Source organism: Rhamphochromis longiceps, linkage group LG6 (assembly GCF_057381845.1).
Source record: "Rhamphochromis longiceps isolate RC_006_pf linkage group LG6, R_longiceps_female_GT1.1, whole genome shotgun sequence".
NCBI lineage: Eukaryota > Metazoa > Chordata > Actinopteri > Cichliformes > Cichlidae > Rhamphochromis > Rhamphochromis longiceps.
Genome location: NC_140562.1, coordinates 17,045,452 through 17,065,454, shown reverse-complemented (window position 1 = coordinate 17,065,454; position 20,003 = coordinate 17,045,452). Strand labels below are relative to the sequence as shown.

The following is a 20,003-nucleotide window of genomic DNA, read 5'->3' as shown; positions in this document are numbered from 1 at the left end:
CTAAACATCACTGTGGGGGGAAAATTACCACCAGTAGCTGTTGTACTTCCGGTCCCTATGCTTTACAGCTTTACTGCTTCTGCGCAGCCTTTCCACGCGCCTTTGAGGAGGTTCCGGTGTCGCGTTTCCGTCACGTCGTCCATTTTCACGGATCCGCACATGGTGCTACACCGGCTGAGAACCGCCAGCCTTTTCGTTTTCGGGATTTTTGCTCCGCTGTAGACAAAAGTCCGTGTCGTAGTTCTGTTAAATGAAAGAAACGGTGGATATGGTGGACGACCCCGAGTATGAAGAGGAGGAGCCTTCCTTCAGCGACCCGGAGGACTACGTGGACGATGTCGACGACGACGGTAAGCAGTCACAGAAAAAACGCCGGCTTTCCGGCCTGCTGTTAGCAGTTAGCTAAGAGCTCAATGGTGGGGATGTTTTAGATGCTACAAAGCTAGCTAGCTTGCCTCTCTGCTCACCGGCACGTAGTAATAGTGAATAGTTAACAATGAACATGAGCTGGATGCATAAGCGTAATTACCAGGAATACAACAGCGACACCACCCTTTTTCTCCAAAAAAAACTCCAACATAACGTTATCACAGTGTACTTAACGCCCGTTACAGCCTCACCCAGACCCCACACTGGGGCCTGTGCGATGCGATCTGAAAAACCGAAACATGATTTTAGCTAGTAAAGCCGTTAAGGCGCATTATTTTCTCTGTGCTGTTTGCCTATATAAAGTAGTTTGAATGGGGCAGCTGGTTGTAGCTCAGTGGTAATCCTAACCCAGGTCTGAGGGGCGTTTGCTCAGTAGAGCTTTTCAATTGTGCAAGTTTTGCAGTTGTGGTAAAATGACTCATCAGATACACGTGTTTTGTCTGTAGTAGTCACAATATAATTATTTATGTATATAGAAACTTTGGGGGTAAATTTACAACAAAATTAGTACCATTTAATATTAATATGCAAGCTTAAGTTAAACAGAGACTCAAATGAAATAGCTTCTGTGAAGCTAAACACGCCAGCATAGCGGTTCTTTATCCTCATCAAAATGATGTATATTAAGCAGTGAGTGTAAAGGAGATGTACTATTGAATCAGCTTTATTATGATGTGATTATATGTTGTCTACTTATAAATCATGAAGCGTAAACCTACACATCTCTAATGGAAATTTAAACAAAAGAATTGTCTTTTTCAACGATGCAGTCTTCCCTACCAGTAACTGAAGTGGTGGCTATAAAGTTTAGATTGGTTTTTGTATATGAAAAGAAGGTCGTCATTAAAATGAGATAAGAACCCCAACCCCACACAGTCCGATGAGCTTGTTCATCACCCCTGACCCTCCTCCTTCACTTTTCAGAGCTTCTTGATGACATCCTGAGGGAAAAACCCCAGGAGGCAGACGGCATAGACTCGGTGGTGGTGGTGGACAACGTCCCTCAGGTGGGCCCGGAGCGTTTGGAAAAGCTCAAGAACGTCATACACAAGATCTTCTCCAAGTTTGGCAAGATCACGACCGAGTTTTACCCAGATGCAGATGGCATGACCAAAGGGTAAGACCACAGATGTTTTCTTTTGTGCATCTGTTTTGATTCAAGGTGGATTTCTGGATTTGAAGCAGAGAGTTTGTTTTATTTTTTTAGTAATTGTTTTTTTCTCCTCGTTACAGTTACATCTTCCTGGAGTATGCTTCTCCTACTCAAGCCCTCGAAGCAGTCAAGAACGCAGATGGATACAAACTCGACAAGCAACACACATTTAGGGTCAACCTCTTCACTGACTTTGACAAGTGAGTATGGAGTACCACCCAGTAAATGCATTGTCCAGGTATTGCTTGCCAGACTTGGAATACAAGTAAATAATCGCCCCTTTGTTTTTGTTTTGTTTTTTAGATACATGAACATCAGTGATGAATGGGAAGCTCCAGCAAAGCAGCCTTTCAAAGACTTTGTAAGTGTTACCTTAACTTTTCAGTCATAAGACTTAGAATTTGTTTGACAAAAATAGCTTCATGTCAGCACTTTCATTATTAAGTTGACCTTTATAAATCAACAGGACAGTCTCTATCCTGAAACCCTGCAAGCGACAATTACTTTGTCTGTGTTTTCAGGGGAATATGCGCCATTGGATCGAGGACCCAGATTGCCGTGACCAGTACAGTGTGATCTATGAAGCTGGAGAGAGGACTGCCATTTTCTCCAACGACGCTAAAGAGCCAATCACAGTTGAAGAGAGAGCAGTGAGTTTTTAATTACTCACACAGAGTTGGTGGGAAATGCAGGGCTTGTATCGAACATGATTGGTCAGTAGTCACTGGTTTGGAGAGTTCTGATGTTTTTTCTGCTTTGATGCAGCGCTGGACAGAGACGTACGTCCGATGGTCTCCTAAAGGTACCTACCTGGCTACGTTCCACCAGCGGGGAATCGCACTGTGGGGCGGCGAGAAGTTCAAACAGATTCAGAGGTTCAGTCATCAGGGTGTGTCCCTCATTGACTTCTCACCATGTGAAAGGTAATAAAAAGTCGATTTTTTTTTTTAAATCCAAAAAAGCACATTATAGTGCACAGAGTATCCCGTTCTAGTATTTATTTATTTCCTGTAAATAAGGCAATGTCACCTAAATCCTGTGGGTTGTTGCACCATGACCTGGGGACAGCAAAGGATGATTAATGTGCAGATAAAGCACTCTAAAGAGGTGCCGAGTTGGCCTGTGAGCCACTGTCTGATTTTAATGTGTGGTTGTGTTGGCTTCCAGGTATGTGGTGACCTTCAGTCCACTGATGGACACCAAGGAGGACCCACAGGCCATCATCATCTGGGACATTCTGACCGGACAGAAGAAGAGAGGCTTCCACTGCGAGAGTTCTGCACATTGGCCTATTTTTAAGTCAGTATTATGCTTTCTCTCTTTTAAATCTAATTTAAGTCAAATTTACAGAGTCCTTGCAGAGTTTGGATGCGTCTTCTAATTTTACATGTTTGTTGTCAGATGGAGTCATGATGGGAAGTTCTTTGCAAGGATGACACCAGACACACTGAGCATCTATGAAACTCCGGTAAGTAGGCCTGAAAACAGTCTAGATGTGTTTAAATGAAATGTGCAAATGATATTAAAGGTTTATGTTTTGTTTTCTTCTTGTAGTCTATGGGCTTACTGGACAAGAAGAGTCTCAAGATTACTGGGATAAAGTAAGAGTCCTTCATACTCTCATGCTTTAAAAAGCAACGGCATTTTGTATAGAGGTATTAATGTTTGTGCATCTTCAGGGACTTCTCGTGGTCTCCTGGTGACAACATCATAGCGTTCTGGGTACCCGAGGACAAAGACATTCCAGCCAGGGTGACTCTGATGCAGATGCCCTCCCGTCAGGAGATCCGCGTTCGCAATCTCTTCAATGTCGTCGACTGTAAACTGCACTGGCAGAGAAACGGGGATTATCTGTGTGTGAAAGTTGACAGGACTCCCAAAGGAACACAGGTACTCATAGAAAGAGGACAAACCGCTTATATGTCACAGATTTCTTTTAAAAAAAACAAGAAATAATAAGTTGACTTTTTTTGCCTTCTCAGGGTGTCGTTACCAACTTTGAAATCTTCCGCATGAGAGAGAAGCAGGTTCCTGTCGATGTGGTGGAGATGAAGGGTAAGACATGTATTTGTACAAACACAGAAATGAGCTGCAAGTAATTCTAATTTCCACAGAAAGGAAGTTAATCTGTTTCCCTTCGTGTTGTTTTCCTTATAGAAAGCATCATAGCGTTTGCATGGGAGCCCAATGGCAGTAAGTTTGCTGTCCTCCACGGCGAGTCGCCAAGAATCAACGCCTCCTTCTATCATGTCAAAAACAACGGCAAGATTGAGCTCATAAGTGAGTAGAAGGACAGGCATGCAATGTTATAGCAGAGCGTTGTTGCTTCTAATGTGTCCACTAAACTGAATGTGACACTTTTCCTTTCACAGAGATGTTTGACAAGCAGCAGGCCAACAGTATCTTCTGGAGCCCCCAGGGACAGTTTATGGTGCTGGCTGGGCTCAGGAGGTAGGTTTTATCGGAGTGTGTGTGTGAGATGAATATAAGAAGCCACTGATGACAAACTAAACATTTTTTCTGACACCTCGTATGAGAGCTAAGCTCCTGATTCTAACGCTAATCTGAGGCTTGTTTCATTGGTATCTGTAGAGATGAGTGTCTTTGTACATGGATGTAACCGCTTTGCCTCTCCTTTGCAGTATGAACGGAGCTCTCGCCTTTGTAGACACGTCAGACTGCACCATGATGAACATAGCAGAGCATTACATGGCCTCTGACGTGGAGTGGGATCCAACGGGTCGCTACGTCGTCACCTCCGTCTCGTGGTGGAGCCACAAGGTGCGTAGCACTCCACAGGCCTCGCCAGTCCTTTGCAGATGAGAGGAAATGCAGTCTGGTCTTTTTCTGTCATCCATTCACTTCGTTTTTCTCCACCTTTACGTGCGTGCTAGGTGGACAATGCGTACTGGCTGTGGACGTTCCAGGGCCGGCTCCTCCAGAAGAACAACAAGGATCGGTTCTGTCAGCTGCTCTGGAGACCAAGACCTCCAACCCTGCTCAGCACAGAACAGATAAAGGTACAGTTTCTTCTCTATACTGTGTGTGTGTGTTGTTGAGTGTGTGGAGCCAGTGATGACAAACATAATTTTTCTGACACCTCGTATGAGAGCTGCACCGTGGCTCCTGATTCTAGCTCTAATCTGAGGCTCCCAGCTACACCACATTATACATGTGTCCACCATGTACTGCGATGATGCGTTTGTGAAGCCATCTGTCACGTTAACATGCTGTCATATACACTCATCTGTTCTCTTGCAGATGATCAAAAAGGATCTGAAGAAATACTCAAAGATCTTTGAGCAGAAGGATCGTCTGAGCCAGTCCAAGGCTTCTAAGGTTTGACCTGTTTATATTTATATTTTAACTTATCTTTGGGAGAGTTTGTTGGAAATGCTTTTCCCAATTTTTCATGTGCTGTCCCCCACCTCTTCCATCAGCATTGGATAGGCCCCTTTTTATTGTCCTGTTAATTTGCAAGTTAATCATCTCCTGTATCTCTTTAAAGAAATTTAAAGCGTTTTGCTAACTTTTATATTGACTCTATAGTATAATTCACTGAGGCTGCTAACACTTTACATGCTTTCATGGTAATACAAGCTGTGTGTTCACACTGAAATGTAAGCTTTGTGGGTTATGATGCTGAACTCTGCTCTGTGTGAGTAGGATCTGGTGGACAAGCGGAGGGCAATGATGGAAGACTACCGACGGTACAGGGAGGAGGCGCTGAAGATTTATCAAGAACAGAAGAGCATTCGCCTCGAGCTCAGAGGAGGTGGGACCTCTCACTGTTATCTCACTCACTGTTAACTTGCCTTTGAGGCTTTTTCTTAAGAGTGCTGAAATTTTTGTGTCATGTAGGAGTGGGCACAGATGAGCTGGACAGCAATGTGGACGACTGGGAGGAAGAGACCATTGAGTTTTTTATCAACGAAGAAATCATTCCCATTGGAGATCTGTAGTCCCCTACGCAGGTAACACACTGCACAGGTTGTTGTGGAGTCTTGTCAGCTATTTGTCTTGCACCCTTTGATTTCACTGTGGAGATGTGTTCATATTTTAAACATCCGGCTATAAAACTTTACATTAGTCCACATAATGCGGCTGCATATAAATTAGGGGATGCATGTTGTCTTCAGTTTTAATCTGAAGTGGCGAACAGAAAAATTAATGCCATTCCCGCATGCTCATACAGTCAGCAGCATCTTCATCACCCCCCCTCTTGCTCACAGTCTCACTCTGCATTTCCGCTCTTGTCTTCCCCTTCAGTCCATCCGTTTTTGTGTGGAAGGAGGAGAGAGGAGCTACGTCATTGATTGGAGAAGGACGACGACCACGCTGTGAATCTTGGGGCTTCATCTCAGGCCGCAACGTTCAACTCATCATCAAAGTGCGCCTTACGGATCAGCAGCTTCATCGAGAGACAAAAGAGAATACTTTGTATTGCCTAATTTCTCTTTGTCTCTCAGCATCATCTTCCCCATTTTTTTTTCCTCTGTGGACTTTGATATTCAGCAAAACTGCCTCCTACTCTGTTCATTAGTTGGAGTCTCAGTGTCTAATCTCAAACTCCATCCTGTTTTGGACCTTCCTCAACCCCCCCTGGGGATTTATTTTGAACTAGCCTCACCATGCTAGTCTGTTGTTACAGGGCAGCACAGAGTGCCATACCATTCAGGGGTGGAGGTGTTCTGAATAAACAAGTAGCCTTGTTAATAAATGTGCTGATGTGGCGCTATAGTGGCCTGTATCCTCCTCCTTTCAGACTAGGCTTTCACACAGGGAGGGGGCGCGCAGTGGGAAAACCTTTAAATAAACAAACAGAATACCACCTGACTCTGTCTCACGGTTTGGTTATTATTAGAGTGAGTCCATTCAAATATGGATTGGTCACATGATTGCATGTGATATCAGAAAATTAACCTGCATCAGTCTGGAGCAGTGTTTACACAGTAAATATGCTAAAACTGCTGCGGGCTTGATAAAATAATTCAAAGATGTACATGGCCGTTGTCGTTCACTGATGTCTAATAAAATATTACTGCGTACCCTGATCATACTAATTAGGGCATGTGGATTATTGATAATCTGGATTATTGGTAAAGATGCTAAGATTAAAATTGTAATTGTTTATTATATTTCTGTATCTGATTCTTTGCTGTTTCACCTTATAATTCCTGAGGGGAGGGGGCGGGGTATAGGCCAGCTTGTCATCAAATCACATCAGGATATAAAAGCTGTTCTTACTCACATGCAGCACCCTCCAGGAGACACATGTACAGCAGAAGTACTGTGGTTTAGATTGTGTTTCCTGAGTAATTAAGGCAGAACAGGGCATAATCGCCCACTAACTGTGAATATTCCACACAATTACACATGCTAATTTCACACCAGTGCAGGTTTTGTACTAGTGAGATGTCTAATTGACGTCCAAACCTGCTGCATTGGTCATTTAAACTGTTAATGCACCTCCACGGAGTCTTTTCTAAAATAAATTATGTTTGGGTGTGCATGTGAAATCCACTGCAAGGAAAACACCGATCCTGATCATGGACAGTGCTGGTTCTCAGCTGAAACAAGTTCCTTCAACTGGGCCAAATGTGACAGCTACAGATGTAGAAAAGTGTCAAGACAAAAGTACCAATCAGCATCAACAGGTTTGCTCACATCTCTTCAGTATTAACAGCATCACAGTCACATGTACCTTTTCTCCATTAGACATGAGTTTGTTTACATCCAATCAGGTGAGTGTTTACTGTGTTTTGTTTTGTTTTTAGCTCACTGCAGTTAAGAATATAAAACGACTGCAAATCTTTGTTGTTTGTAGGGGGAAAAAGATCCATCTCATAAACAGATGACTTCAGCCTCAAGCGTGGCAGCTAAATGCAGGGCTGTGTTTGAGCTTAAACTCAGACGTCATCTAGCTGCCACTGAATTTGCCTTTGAAAGCCATAAATTGCAGTGAAATTGTGCCCATTTCTGCTCAAATGATTTTAATATTCCCACATTTCGCTGTACTTAAAATATTTGTAAGCTAAGGTCACTTGCTCTTTTGTATCTGCTGTTTGAGTTTTGTGGCCTTGAAGTATTTGCATCAACCAAAATCATGGGTTTTCCTCTCTGTCTGTTCCTGTAGATACCTGGTCTGTCATTAAGGTGAAATTCTAGCCTTGGCTTTTTCCACAGATTTGAAAGTCATCCATACCTTCACCCCAAGGCCATATGATTTGCTTGCAAAAAATAAAACAAAGTGGGCCATAATTTCTACAATAAAACATTAAATAGTCTAAATGTGCTCGATAGGAAGGCCTTAAATACAGTAGTTTTGTTTTCTCATCAACACTTGCGTCATTGTTATTGTGAAAAACCCTTTCAGACCTCAACATACAGCTGACATCCTAGCACCATTTGGGTTCATTAGTCTTGCATGGCTAATTCCCAATGGGAGCGGGAGGCCACTGTTCAGCCACAATATAGACTCTATGCTGCACGGATCTCATTAACCTCCCAAATATCTGCGCATACTTTTAAACACTTTCACTGTGGTGCTTTTCACTGTGAAATACTCTTATTATCAAAGACGTTATCTACCAGTTCGCCATGTCACTAAATGTTCCACAAACCACCTGAAGAAATGTGGCTTAACCACAGTCATAAATCAGTTTTGTATCTGCAAATTAAACGCTTAAAGTGTGCATGTTTTAACTGGATAATTGTGGGTGAAATTTTGCACTCTTTCAAATAACTGAATAAAAAATACATGAATAAATAAAATTTGCAGACAATGTGCGCTTTATTATGAAGGAGGTCCTGTTTAAAGCCAAAAAAAAAAGAGATAAATTTTACTGAGAAAAATCAAGTTTTTAAAAAAAAAATTGAAACTTTTTGACTGTACAGAAATGACCAGATTATAAAACAAGTTCAAATTCAGACTTACTGAGAAAAAAAAATCATAGTTTAACATATGAAAGTTGGTTTTTATTCAAACAACAAAGAAAGTATAAGCTACTGTGTCTTCAAATAGAAGTCAAATTTGATGACATACTGAATAAAAATTTTGATACTAAGTCCCAAATATGGTTTCCTGAAATTAAAAAATGTTAAATTATAAGATAGAATGTCGACTTCCTGTCTCATAGTTCTTCTTATTTTATGAATGGTTAAGACTGTGTTATATGACATTTCTGTCTCTCAGCAGCTGCTCATCTGATCCACTGCAGACTTGGGACCTTATTATCAGCAATGTCAAATCTGAGGTCCTTTCAATCAACGCTTGTTACATTTTAGCTCAAAGTTGTTCTCTGTTAACCAGATGACACTCACTGACTTTAATGTATTCCAAAACATCTCATTACTAATTTTAGTTTACACAACCAAGTGCCCAGTCTGAACCTTTAGCCTAGGCTTGTTTAAACTTTAATCCTAAAACCAAGTCTCCAAGAAGCAATTTCAGATTAATAAATACATTTTTATTTTAGGCAAATAAAAATGGAGTAAATACCAAATGCACTTTTTAAATCACAATTTTATAGAAAAAAGTCATACAAAGCTACCTGGCCCTGTGTGGAGAAGTAATTGCCATCTAAACCTAATTACTGGTTTTGCCATCTTTGGCAGCAAGAACTGCAATCAAGTGTTTGCAGTAGCTGACAATGAGTCTTTCACATCACCGTGGAGGAATTTAGGCCCACAGAACTGTTTTAATACAGCCACATAGGAGGGTTTTCCAGCATGAACGGCCTGCTAATGGTCATTCTAGAACACCAAAATTGGATTCGAGTACAGACTAGACCACTCCAAAACCTTCATTTTGTTTTTCTGAGCCATTCAGCGGGAGGCTTGATGTAGTGTGTTGGATCATTGTCCTCCTGTCTAACCCAAGGGTGCTTCCGCTTCAAAGCATGAGACATTCTTCTCCATGATTTTCTGGTAGAGAGCAGAATTCATGTTTCCGTCAATTACTTTTCCATGTCCTGAAGCAGCAATCCAGCCCCAGACCACCACCACCAACTTGTTTAACTGTTGCAATGATGTTCTTTTTATGAAAGGCTGTGTTAGTTTCAGTGTTTGTCTCGTCAGTCCACAGAATATTTTCCCAAAAGTCCCAAAAGCTTTTGTGCCCCCCCCTTTTTTTCCCAGCAGTGGTTTTTACCTTAATCTCTCCCATTGTTGCCATTAACTTTTTTTCTCAGCTACGTCCTTAGATTGTGACATGAAGTGTTGCTTTTTGAGCTCTCTGAGCTCTACTTTACCTTGTCAGACAGGTTTTGTTTAAGTGGGATGTCTTGATTCAACATGCCTTGCAATTATCAGGCACGGGTGTGGCTAGTGGAACTGAAATTGGGGGTATGAGTTTGCTGAATGGCAATTACTTTTCACATACAGACCAGGCAGATTTATATAGGTTTAATTTTTCCCATAATAAAACTAGATAATGTATAAAATATAAATACTTAATTTAAAGCACTGTAGCGGAATAAAAAAAACACCAAATCTTTATGCTTTTGAAATGTAATTTTCGTTATATCTGTTCTCTTTTCAAAACACTGACTTTATTATTGTCTGCATGTGAAGCACTTAGAGGATAAGAGTACACTGTAGCTACAAAAAGATGGATTATGCTCTCCCGGGGCTCTGGACCAACAGAGATTTATAATTATTTTAGTTTTTCCCTGGAAGTCCCAAGACCAGTGTGGGAAAAGAAAAATGTGTGTGTTGGGGGGGCGGGTTGGAACACGTGGAATAGTGCGTGGCTGGATTCTGAAAACAAAAATCTATTTTCAAAATCTCGCGAGCCTTTCCTCATTATAGGGCTCATTCCGTCGTCGCTGCTGCTCTGTCTCGCCCTACCTCCCGCCCGCTTGGTCTCATCACCGGGGCAGCCGGACACAGCGAGAGAGACGGGGAGAGAGAGCGAGAGAAGCGGACTGACTATGGAGCTCCTCTGCAGGGTGATATGAAGGATTTAGGTCATGAGCCGTTGTTTTTTGTTTTTTTTTTCCTCACAGACAGATTAATGTTCAGACCGGCTTAAATTGCTGCCGTGATGCTCCCTGAGTGAGAGGCGTAAAAGAAACAAAAGGAGGCTTTCCTGCTCCTCAGAGCCTGGGTATGATGAGCGGAGTGTGAGCGGATGAAAGTGTGGAGAGAAAGAGGTGCAGTCCTTCTGTGGTTGGCTGCTGCAGGGAAGGAGAAGCTGGAAGAGTCCCGTTTGCGTGAGAGAGAAGGGACTGGCCGGTGCGGCCGCAGAAAGGGCGCATTGTAACCTCTGTAGGTTACTCTGTAAACTGAGATTGTTTCCGTCCGACGGCCGGGAGGAGGTCACGGTGAGTCTGCTGCTAAACGAGGAAAATATTAACAGAGATAATAAAGCCTAGTAAGCTGCTTTCAGTGAGAAATGGTTAAGATATTCTAAGGGAAGTAGGGCGAAGGGCCTGCAGCTTGTCACTGAACATTTGAAGTTTTGGATCTTTTCCGTTGATCTCTGCGCGTGCCTTTGCGCGCGCGTGCGCTTGTGTGTAGCGCGTGGCAAGACTGAAGAGACTGTGTGGATGTTTGATTTTCCAGACAGGCTCGTCTTGTCTTCGCGGAGTTTAAATTTAAACCAATGAGAGGAAAAACGCTGCGGAAAAAAACACCTTTCGCTGGAGGATGCTTCTTGCCCTGTCTGAATTTTTTCTTCTGGTTTTAAAAGGCACCATAATTTTTTTCCACTATAGCAGATGTTTTTTATGGGACAAACAATCAGGGATGTGAACCCTTAAGCAGCCCCTGGTTTGAAGCTGCTTCATCAGCATAACCATTTGTTCACATCTCCCTGTGACAGCTGGGCGCCCCAGGGTGCAGCCTGAGGTTCTCACGGCCTCTGGTTGACATGACACAGGTCAGGAACACAACCTGGCCTATCATAAAGCCCGGCATCAAGTTAGTAAGATACTCTGGCAGCTGTTCTCTTTAAAATGGAAACAAATGCCATAGAGTACTGTGCACCACTGTGCACATCCACCCAGCCATTTTCTTCCCTTATCCAGTTTAGTGTCATCGGGTGAAGGTCGAGCTTCATCTGTTCACCACCACAGTGAATTTTAAGTCAAACAATCAGATAAATACACAATACATGCTTTGCAAATCAGTCAAAATCGATATTTTTCTCAGGAAAACCACCACAGGGGCACGTTTAGCACTGTGCTGCTTCACATTCCTCTTTTTAACAGTGCTCTGTAAGCATTTGAGAGCTGAGGAGTACTTTTGAAACCACCCTAACGTGATTTCCAGCACGTCTCTCTGAAATCTGCGTTAGTGGGGTCTTCGCACACTCCACATCTGCTCTGTTATGACTGTTACTGTGCTTCTTTGCTACTAATGGTTTTACTTTTTGGTGTGTGTAAATGGGATGGAAGAGGTGTAAAATGATTTTAATGGATTTTAAAAAAAAAGTGTGGTATTTCAGTTTTTTAAATCTGGTGGTTTCATTGCTTCAGTTTTTTTTTATTTCTTACAAACTTGAACATTTTAACCACAGTCTAAATGTGCCTAGTAAGGCTATAAATGAGAAGCCGAGGTTTAGTAATGTTTCCTGTGTTTTTTTTTTCTTTCTTTCTTTTTTTTAAGTTGAATCTTTCAAACAGGAAGTCTGTCCTTCCGTAAGGCGGCCACAATGGAGCTGAGATAAACTCTTCCTCTTTTATTCACCAATTACGGCTCTTGCTGCACTATAAACATGGGAACGTGGCGTGGTCTCCGAGTGGCTTTCATCATGGGATCTTTGTTTATGATCCTGCTTATCATTGTCTACTGGGATGATGTTGGGGGCTTTAGTCTCTACCCGCTGAAGGACCCCAAACACGAGGTGCTTCAGTCCGGATGCTGTGCCCCGACGACTATGAGCCCGCCTCAGACTACGCCCGCCAGCAGAGCCCACACGACTTCTTCCTCCATTGTTTCCACCACCGCTTCTAGTGCTTCATTTAGCCCAAAGGAAGCGGCTCAGGAACATACGGAGGAAGGGAAGGGGAAGCAAAATCATGCACAGAGGAAGGAGGAAACAAAGGAGGATGTAGAGATGGAGATCTCTGCTTATGATAGGGAACAGGAGGCGCGAAAGAAGAGGATTGACGACGTGTGTTCAGGGAAGGAAGACGTGGAAGTCCCCGAAAGGACTCGGCCTTTTTCACAGATCCCCAACAGGGAACTGGATCACCTGATAGTGGACGATACACACCAGATTATCTACTGCTACGTTCCCAAGGTACTGCTGCCTCAGTGAGTGATTATGTGTGGTGTGGGGTGTATATGGGTGGCGAGTCAGTTCACTGTGTGGGGAAAGTAACAAGAGGAGAAGCAGATGTTTAAATCACACTGCTTCATTATTGTTCTTCTCCTTTATGGTCCCCGTTGTCTTCTAAATGGTTTCCCTTTTCTTCCCTCTTCTCTGCCTTGCTGCTGATCTCTGTTTAGGTGGCGTGCACCAACTGGAAGCGAGTGATGGTGGTTCTGTCTCAGTCTCTGATCTCAAGCTCCTCAGGGAAACCCTACACTGACCCAGAGGCTGTACCTGCTGACCTTGTACACAACTCCACGTTGCATCTAACATTTGCCAAGTATGACACACAAATATTGAACCTATAACACGGACAAATATTAGATCAGTTTTGGTGATGTGTTTGCACCGTCATAATAACTCTTTACTTTTGTAAATATTTAATTTGTTGAAATGAAAACTGGTTTATCAGGTTTTTAATGATGAGTAAAATCTCACATCATGATTTCTGTATCTATTTTTTGTGCTCTGTGCCCTTTTTTACCATGCACGGCGAATATTGTGATTTCGGTCTATTCTAATCCAAACTATAAATTGGTTTATTGCTTTAGCTTCATCCTAGCTTGCCATTTATACCACCACCAGCTCATTTCTCTAAAAAATATTATACGTATCAGTTTCAGCTTTATAATAACTATCCAAGTACTGTTGATGTGATAAATGTTCATTTAGTAGTGATCGGACTTGTGAAAAAGAAAAAGAAAGTACTTCTTTCAAATCTAAGATTTTACTTATCAGGAGTCAGGACATAAAATATATCTAGTCACTATCAGGCTCTAAAATTAATTAAATTGGATCTGAGCTGAACAACAACAGACAACTTATAACCCAGTATCATTATTTATTTGCATGGGAAAACCTGGCCGCACACCGTGATTCAGTTGGGTGTAAAACCAGTTTCACTTGAATAACTTGAAGTAATTATTTTCTATTTGACTTTATCAGTCTCGAACATTGATATGGATGAGCTTTGGCTTCTTTACAGAGTTGCTAAAGTTCATTGAGGTACGCGGGAATTCATTTATGCACAGCCAGGGTACAAAAGCCGATGCTCTGGATTGTTTCCCCTCCCCCTTTCCAACAAGCCAAAAAGAGAGTGAAAACTACATTAACTAAATAAAAGAGAAATTAACTGGATTCACAGCGTTAGGAGACTCAAAACTGTCCTAGAAATACTCTCTGCCAGCCACTCGCCTGATCATCGACATCAGAATTTCTTCTTTCAAGTTGTAGTAATGCAGCTGGATACTGGGGCTGCTGTCTGCCACATTTTGCAGAAACTTGCTGTGATGAAAAGTTACATGCAGAAGAAATCACACCCACAGTTTCCTGGCTTTGCAGTGATGGGCTGATAGAGAGGGGCGGACAACCACACATGGAAAACATTCAGTCCTAATCTGAGCATCATTCATTGTATCATTCACAAGTTAGAACCTGTGGGTTGTGATGCTGTAAAAGATGTTACAGAGCCAAGTCATTTATTTATCAATAGCATCTCAAAAGTATGCTGCAGATCGGAGTACACGCGCAGAGGTCCCCGTCCAGAGATAAGCAGACGCGAGTAAATGACGTGCTGAAGGAAAGCAGAAAGAGTTTGTCATCAAAGCAAACTGTTGTCTGTTTGAGATGAAGTGATCTACTGTATTAAAGCTGTAATTGTAAATTTGCCAGCATTTTGTGCTGCTGTAATTTGGGCTTATTTCTCATTAATGTTGAAGTTAAATGCCACAGCTAGCCAAGTTTAAGTCTTTTGACCGGATCACCTGTGTCTGAAGAGCGAAAAATCAGACTGTTAATCCTCATAGTGGTTCTCATTTAAAAATATCTTACAATATTATTGTAAAAGCTGTGGATATATGTTTAAGTTCTGAACTTTTCGTTGTTTAATTACACAATTCATGAATGAGAGCGGTAATAAATATCCTAACAGGTTTTAGAGGATCTGGGACTATTTAATTATTTTCTAGGTTCATCTTGGCTCAGCCCCCACTGTTGTTTTCACAAATCCCACTTTATGCACAGCTCTCTTAAAGTTCTGTCACAGCATTTCAGTCAGGTTGAAGTCTGGGCTTTGACTGAGCCTTTGCAATGCTTGGATTATTTTCTTTTTCAACTATTCTGTTATAGATTCACTGCGGCGCGTGGGATCATTGACCTGTCGCATGATCCGATTTCAGATCCAATGTCAGACAGCTGGCCTCGTATTTGACGCCATAATTCTTTGGTACACAGCGAGTTTCATATTCAGCCCAGTGACTGCAGAGTGTCCAGGTTGTGGTTTGTTCAGCTGCAAACCTAAACTGTGCTGCCAGGTTGTTTTTAGTGAGAAAACACTTTTCCTGGTTACCCTTCCAAACTTACAAGACATACTTGTTCAGTCTTTTGCTAATTGCGCTCTCATATTTACATATTTATACATTTAAAATTATATTTTCTTTCTAATTCTTGCTTCCTGAATTATATTTCAGAATCCACACTGCACAAACAAAGCTATTTCATTAGCATTCCTGAGCTGATCTGAGCCTGTTTCTTGTGATTTATTGCTATAATAGCAGAATGACCTTGGTGTCCTCAACAGTACCACTTTTTTCCTACTCTGAAATTAAGTTGCTCATTCTAATAATTTTTGCACTCTAATGGTCTCGGCCTTAATCCTACCTCCAGGGAAGAGTCAATGATTTGAGAATAATTGAGATATTGGCATTTACTTTTTAATTAGTGAGCACCAGAAAGAGGAACGGCAAATGCTAAACAGGTGATGCTTACTATAAATACATCACTGTAGCTCTTCAGAACACTCTGCCTGCTTAGTTTCTTGGGAAAAATGTCGATAAGTCATAAATAAAATTGTCTCCTTAAGCCACACAAGGAAATCAAGACCACCATAGTTTTAAATAACCAAGTCCTCATGCAAAATGTTCTGGAACAGGAAGGCTGCACAGCCAAGAAAAATATATACTCCAAGATGAATGTCTCCCAAACAACTTTCTGAAATGTGAACTGGACTGAATTGAAAGTATGTCAAGCATTAATAAAAAGGAAGATTCCCCAAAACCTGGAAGTAATTATATTCTCACTTTAAGTTATTTAAAAATGTGTTTCGCAAACAAAATGTGTGAGTTGACGCTTGGAAGGCCGAGCGGAAAGGACAGGCGGAGCTTGGTGCTGCAGCACAGGCAGACCGCTCTGTAGCCCATTGAAGTCGAACATGTGTTTTCCTGTCTGCGTCGTTACAGAAGACCTATCCCTTTCCCCTTTGGATGTGATCTGGCTTTGTTCTTCATTCATCTTGTGACTCAGCCACAAATTATCACAGAATTCAGACATGCAGAGTTTGTGTATCCAAGTCATATCTAACTATCACAACTTGAAAAGGAGGTAACCCCAGAACAAGATCTTTAACAGTGCTTTTTATGTGTATTTCTAGATTTTGGCGCCGTTATGGTTCCCTGTCCCGCCACTTGATGGCACTGAAGCTCCAGCATTACACCAAGTTTCTGTTTGTACGCGACCCTTTTGTGCGTCTTATCTCTGCCTTCAGGAACAAGTTTGGAAGGTCAGGTTTGCTGTTCAAGGAAATGTGCTTCACTTTGCATTAAACAGTAGCCCATGTCATTGATGAATCACTGAAGTGTGCGTATTTGTGTGTGTTTTAAGGCCCAACCAGGACTTCTACAGGCAGTTTGGCTCAGTTATGCTGCGTCGTTATGGCAATGTGTCTGGGGATTTGCCAGAGACCGCGGCCGAGGCATTTAAGGCAGGAATCAAACCAACATTTCAGCAGTTTATCACATACTTGCTAGATCCAGAGACTGAGAAAGAGAGCATCTTCAACGAACACTGGCGGCAGGTGATTGCCTCACACAAACAAACGCATGCATTTTAACACGTGCAGGTTAAGGAAAGATCGTTCATTAAAATCATGGGGTGTATTTAACACATTTATTAGACCATCACCCACTGTAAGGCTTATTCCACAGCTTCCATAAATTAACAGTACTGGTAGTTACTTAAAAAACCTTCTTATAATAGGTAATCCACCCAATGATATTTTTAATACTAAAATATAATTATTGTGTCATCCAAAAAAAACAGAGGAGAAAAAACTGTAAAACACATGATTATTTTTTGATTAAGATGCCAAATCATTTATTTGAATTCCTGAACAGGAAAATCTGGTAGTGGTCGAATTTTATGCTTGATTACTTTCAGACTTCTTAGAGAAGTCCTGGTCGACAGTATAAAAATGAATTCAGCTTGTTATTTGACTACAAATAAAATAATTTCTTAGTTTTAAACTCGTTTTTGGCAGATTTCTAAAATATTTGTGTTTCTTTCTGCTGGCAGACAAATGGCAAATGATCTGACATATTGAGTATTGTTTCACTACCTGGTCATTAACAGGTGAATTAGCATAGCGTTATTCACATTTTATCAGTTTAACACTTTCAAGTTTCTGAGTTTTGATGATTTTAAACATTTCAAGTATGAATGTTTCATATTTAAGGGTTTACGTGGACTTGCTTCACATCCTTTGAATGAATTTAGTTGTCAAAAGATGGACCATACAGTTTGTACTAATGCAACGTGCATTAGTACAAACACAACGGTGCAATGTATTTGGACAAACTGTGCTGTCAGTAAAGGAAACTACACACTGGAACAGCATAACAATGGCAATAAAGCAGCACTTTCCCTATAATAGGTGATTTCTAGGCTTTATCTTGAGTTTTTTAGCACAATACCTGCATCACAGTTATATCTCAGCCATATTAGATATTCAGAAAGAGAGATGAGATGAACCCAGGTGAGATATTCAGAATGAGGGGACAATAGCTAAAAAGAAAGGACAGTAGTTAGCTGGAGAGCTATGTTTTGAAATAGAGATCAAATAAAATATTACATAATTGGTATTATCAAAGCACCTCACAGTGAAGTGCTGCATGTCTGATGGAATACATAAATATAAAGTGAAGGAACATTGTGAAAACACATCAGATCTCAATGGGGAGAAATTCATGCTGGACATCTCTACTATTATGGACTACATAATATGTTAGGAACCAAAGGATGTCACATTGTTGATGGAAATGAAAATTCAGCAACTCATAATGTTGTTTGAGTTGTTGTTATTTAGCCCCCCATGTGCTTGTATATATGCCTGTCAAAGTTGGGGCATTCTCCTAATGAGATGATGTCCATGGACCAGGGCATTGCTGAGCTCCTGGACAGTCTGAGGTGCAACTGGCAGCACTGGGTGGAGTGAAACATAATGTCCCAGAGGTGTTGGACTTAGGTCAGGTGAGCGTGGGGGTCAGTCAATGGTATCAGTTCCTTAATCGTCCAGGAACTGCCAGCATACTCCTGTCATATGAGGCTGGGGATTATCGTGCACCAGGAGGACTCCAGGACCCACTGCACCAATGTAGGCTCTGACAGTCGGTCCAAGGATTTCATCCTGATACCTAATGACAGTCACCGTGCTGTTAGCCTAGCATACAGAAGTTTGTGCATCCCTCCAATGCTATGCCTCTCCAAACCATCACTGACCCACCATTTACCACAGGCATGCTGAACTATGTTACAGGCTGCATAACGTTCTCCACGACTTCCCCAGACTCTTTCACGTCTGTTACATGTGCTCAGGGTGAACCTGCTCTCATTTGTGAAAAGGGTAGGGTGCCAGTGGTGGACCTGACAATTCTGGTATTCTATGGCAAACGGCAGTCAGGCTCCACGGTGCCAGGTAGTGAGTACATTCACACCAGTGGCCTGGCTCTGGCAGTGCTCATCTTGTTCCTCCTTGCACAAAGCAGAAGATAACACTCCCACTTATGGGTTAAGGACCTTCTACGGCCCTGTCCAACTGTCAGAGAGTAACTCCAGAAGGCAGGCAATCTCCTCCATGACTTGATGCATGACTCTGATTAAATAGCGTTTCTTTATTTTTTTGTGTATTTTGGATGGATTAATGAGGAAGCCTGTGTATTCAAATCCATTTTAGTAATAAACACAAGAGTAGAGTTGTGTGTCTCCTTTTTTCTTGAATGCCAGTATATGTGCACAAACAGTCAATTATTAGAGGCAGATAGACAAAGTCACAAACACACACAAACTAATGCAGTTTTTAAATGATACTCCTGCTTTTGCTGTGTTTCAGGTCTACCGTCTGTGCCACCCCTGCCAGGTGAAGTATGACTTTATCGGAAAGCTAGAAACCCTGGAAACAGATGCAGAGCACCTGTTGAAGCTTCTGAAGGTGGATCATCTGATACGGTTCCCCTCAGGGGCTCAAAACAAAACTGCAGCCAGCTGGGAAAGAGACTGGTTTGCACAGATTCCCATTTCAACACAGAGACAGTTGTACAAGCTGTATGAGCTGGACTTTGAGCTGTTTGGATACCCCAAACCTGACAGCGTGCTTCACCAGTAGACCATACCAAGCCAAAGGCCCGGACGCTGCACTGTGTGTAGCGCCTTCACCTTCCCTGCCTGCGCACAACGAGCACATGCCTTTAAAAAACAGTCTGTGAAGCTGTGTGTTTAATTTGTTTTATGCATACCTCAAAAGACAAAAGTGCCTGTCTGCATTATTTTATTTTTGACATTATATCATATCCAAAGTGCACCAGCTTACAAGTTACTTTATCCCAGTCTGTGTTTCCTCATGCAATGGCACTTTAAAGAGTATTTTTTGAATGCGGTATTTTGGTAAGTCATGAGTGAAGGCTGCATGTTAGCTCACATTTCTGAGGGGGAAAGTATGCAGAAAAATAAAGAGTTTTTAAATTACTGTGTGATCCTCTGTAGGTAATTTGTGTTTAAACTTTCTCAATTCAAAATTTGATTTTAATCTCTAATTACTTATCACTGGAAGTGCTACGAAGCTTGAGAAAACATCTATAAATCCTCTGTCTGCTTTGGTTCTGGAGGCATTTTGTCAAGTCTTCAGATCTCAGGTTGAGGAATAAGTGTTTTGCAAATTAGGAGGAACTGTCACTCATTTTTAAAAGATCCATTAAAGCCATTTTTTTTTTTATCTGTATGTGAGTGCTTCATGAAAGTGGAGTAATAAATCCCTGGTCTATTTACCTTTAAGTA

At 41.7% G+C, this 20,003-nt stretch overlaps 2 protein-coding genes and 2 non-coding genes across 5 annotated transcripts; all 4 read left to right on the top strand.

Moving 5' to 3' along the window:
• Positions 1–125: 125 nt before the first annotated feature.
• On the top strand, positions 126–6,418 carry eif3ba (eukaryotic translation initiation factor 3, subunit Ba). Its single transcript, XM_085409459.1, has 19 exons — positions 126–350; positions 1,354–1,546; positions 1,663–1,782; positions 1,886–1,943; positions 2,104–2,232; positions 2,348–2,505; positions 2,750–2,881; positions 2,984–3,050; positions 3,137–3,183; positions 3,262–3,472; positions 3,565–3,637; positions 3,740–3,862; positions 3,955–4,033; positions 4,225–4,363; positions 4,477–4,602; positions 4,844–4,921; positions 5,249–5,357; positions 5,444–5,556; positions 5,852–6,418. The coding sequence occupies exons 1-18, from the start codon at positions 251–253 to the stop codon at positions 5,542–5,544; spliced, it is 2,043 nt and encodes a 680-aa protein (XP_085265585.1). The 5' UTR covers positions 126–250; the 3' UTR covers positions 5,545–5,556; positions 5,852–6,418.
• Positions 4,074–4,155, top strand: LOC146667776 (small nucleolar RNA SNORD60). The gene has a single exon (XR_014912318.1). It is a non-coding gene; the product is annotated as a small nucleolar RNA SNORD60 (small nucleolar RNA).
• Positions 4,650–4,734, top strand: LOC146667775 (small nucleolar RNA SNORD60). Its single transcript, XR_014912317.1, has one exon. It is a non-coding gene; the product is annotated as a small nucleolar RNA SNORD60 (small nucleolar RNA).
• A 3,989-nt stretch (positions 6,419–10,407) lies between the features above and the next one.
• LOC146667773 (carbohydrate sulfotransferase 12-like) lies at positions 10,408–19,694 on the top strand. 2 transcript variants are annotated; one of them, XM_085409461.1, is made up of 6 exons: positions 10,408–10,908; positions 12,211–12,830; positions 13,040–13,182; positions 16,330–16,458; positions 16,560–16,752; positions 19,063–19,694. In XM_085409461.1, exons 2-6 carry the CDS (start codon positions 12,303–12,305, stop codon positions 19,333–19,335), a joined length of 1,266 nt encoding a protein of 421 aa, XP_085265587.1. In that variant the 5' UTR covers positions 10,408–10,908; positions 12,211–12,302; the 3' UTR covers positions 19,336–19,694. The 2 variants fall into 2 exon arrangements, with proteins under 2 accessions (XP_085265587.1, XP_085265586.1); XM_085409460.1 differs by having other exon boundaries at positions 10,409–10,908; positions 12,194–12,830.
• Positions 19,695–20,003: the final 309 nt, after the last annotated feature.

Excerpts from the sequence above, each read along its gene's own strand:
- eif3ba (XM_085409459.1), top strand. The coding sequence starts at position 251 with ATGAAAGAAACGGTGGATATGGTGGACGACCCCGAGTATGAAGAGGAG. Across the intron at positions 351-1,353 it reads GGACGATGTCGACGACGACG|AGCTTCTTGATGACATCCTG; the intron begins GTAAGCAGTCAC and ends TTCACTTTTCAG. Across the intron at positions 3,051-3,136 it reads TGAGCATCTATGAAACTCCG|TCTATGGGCTTACTGGACAA; the intron begins GTAAGTAGGCCT and ends TTCTTCTTGTAG.
- LOC146667773 (XM_085409461.1), top strand. The coding sequence starts at position 12,303 with ATGGGAACGTGGCGTGGTCTCCGAGTGGCTTTCATCATGGGATCTTTG. Across the intron at positions 12,831-13,039 it reads TCTACTGCTACGTTCCCAAG|GTGGCGTGCACCAACTGGAA; the intron begins GTACTGCTGCCT and ends ATCTCTGTTTAG. Across the intron at positions 16,753-19,062 it reads TCAACGAACACTGGCGGCAG|GTCTACCGTCTGTGCCACCC; the intron begins GTGATTGCCTCA and ends GCTGTGTTTCAG.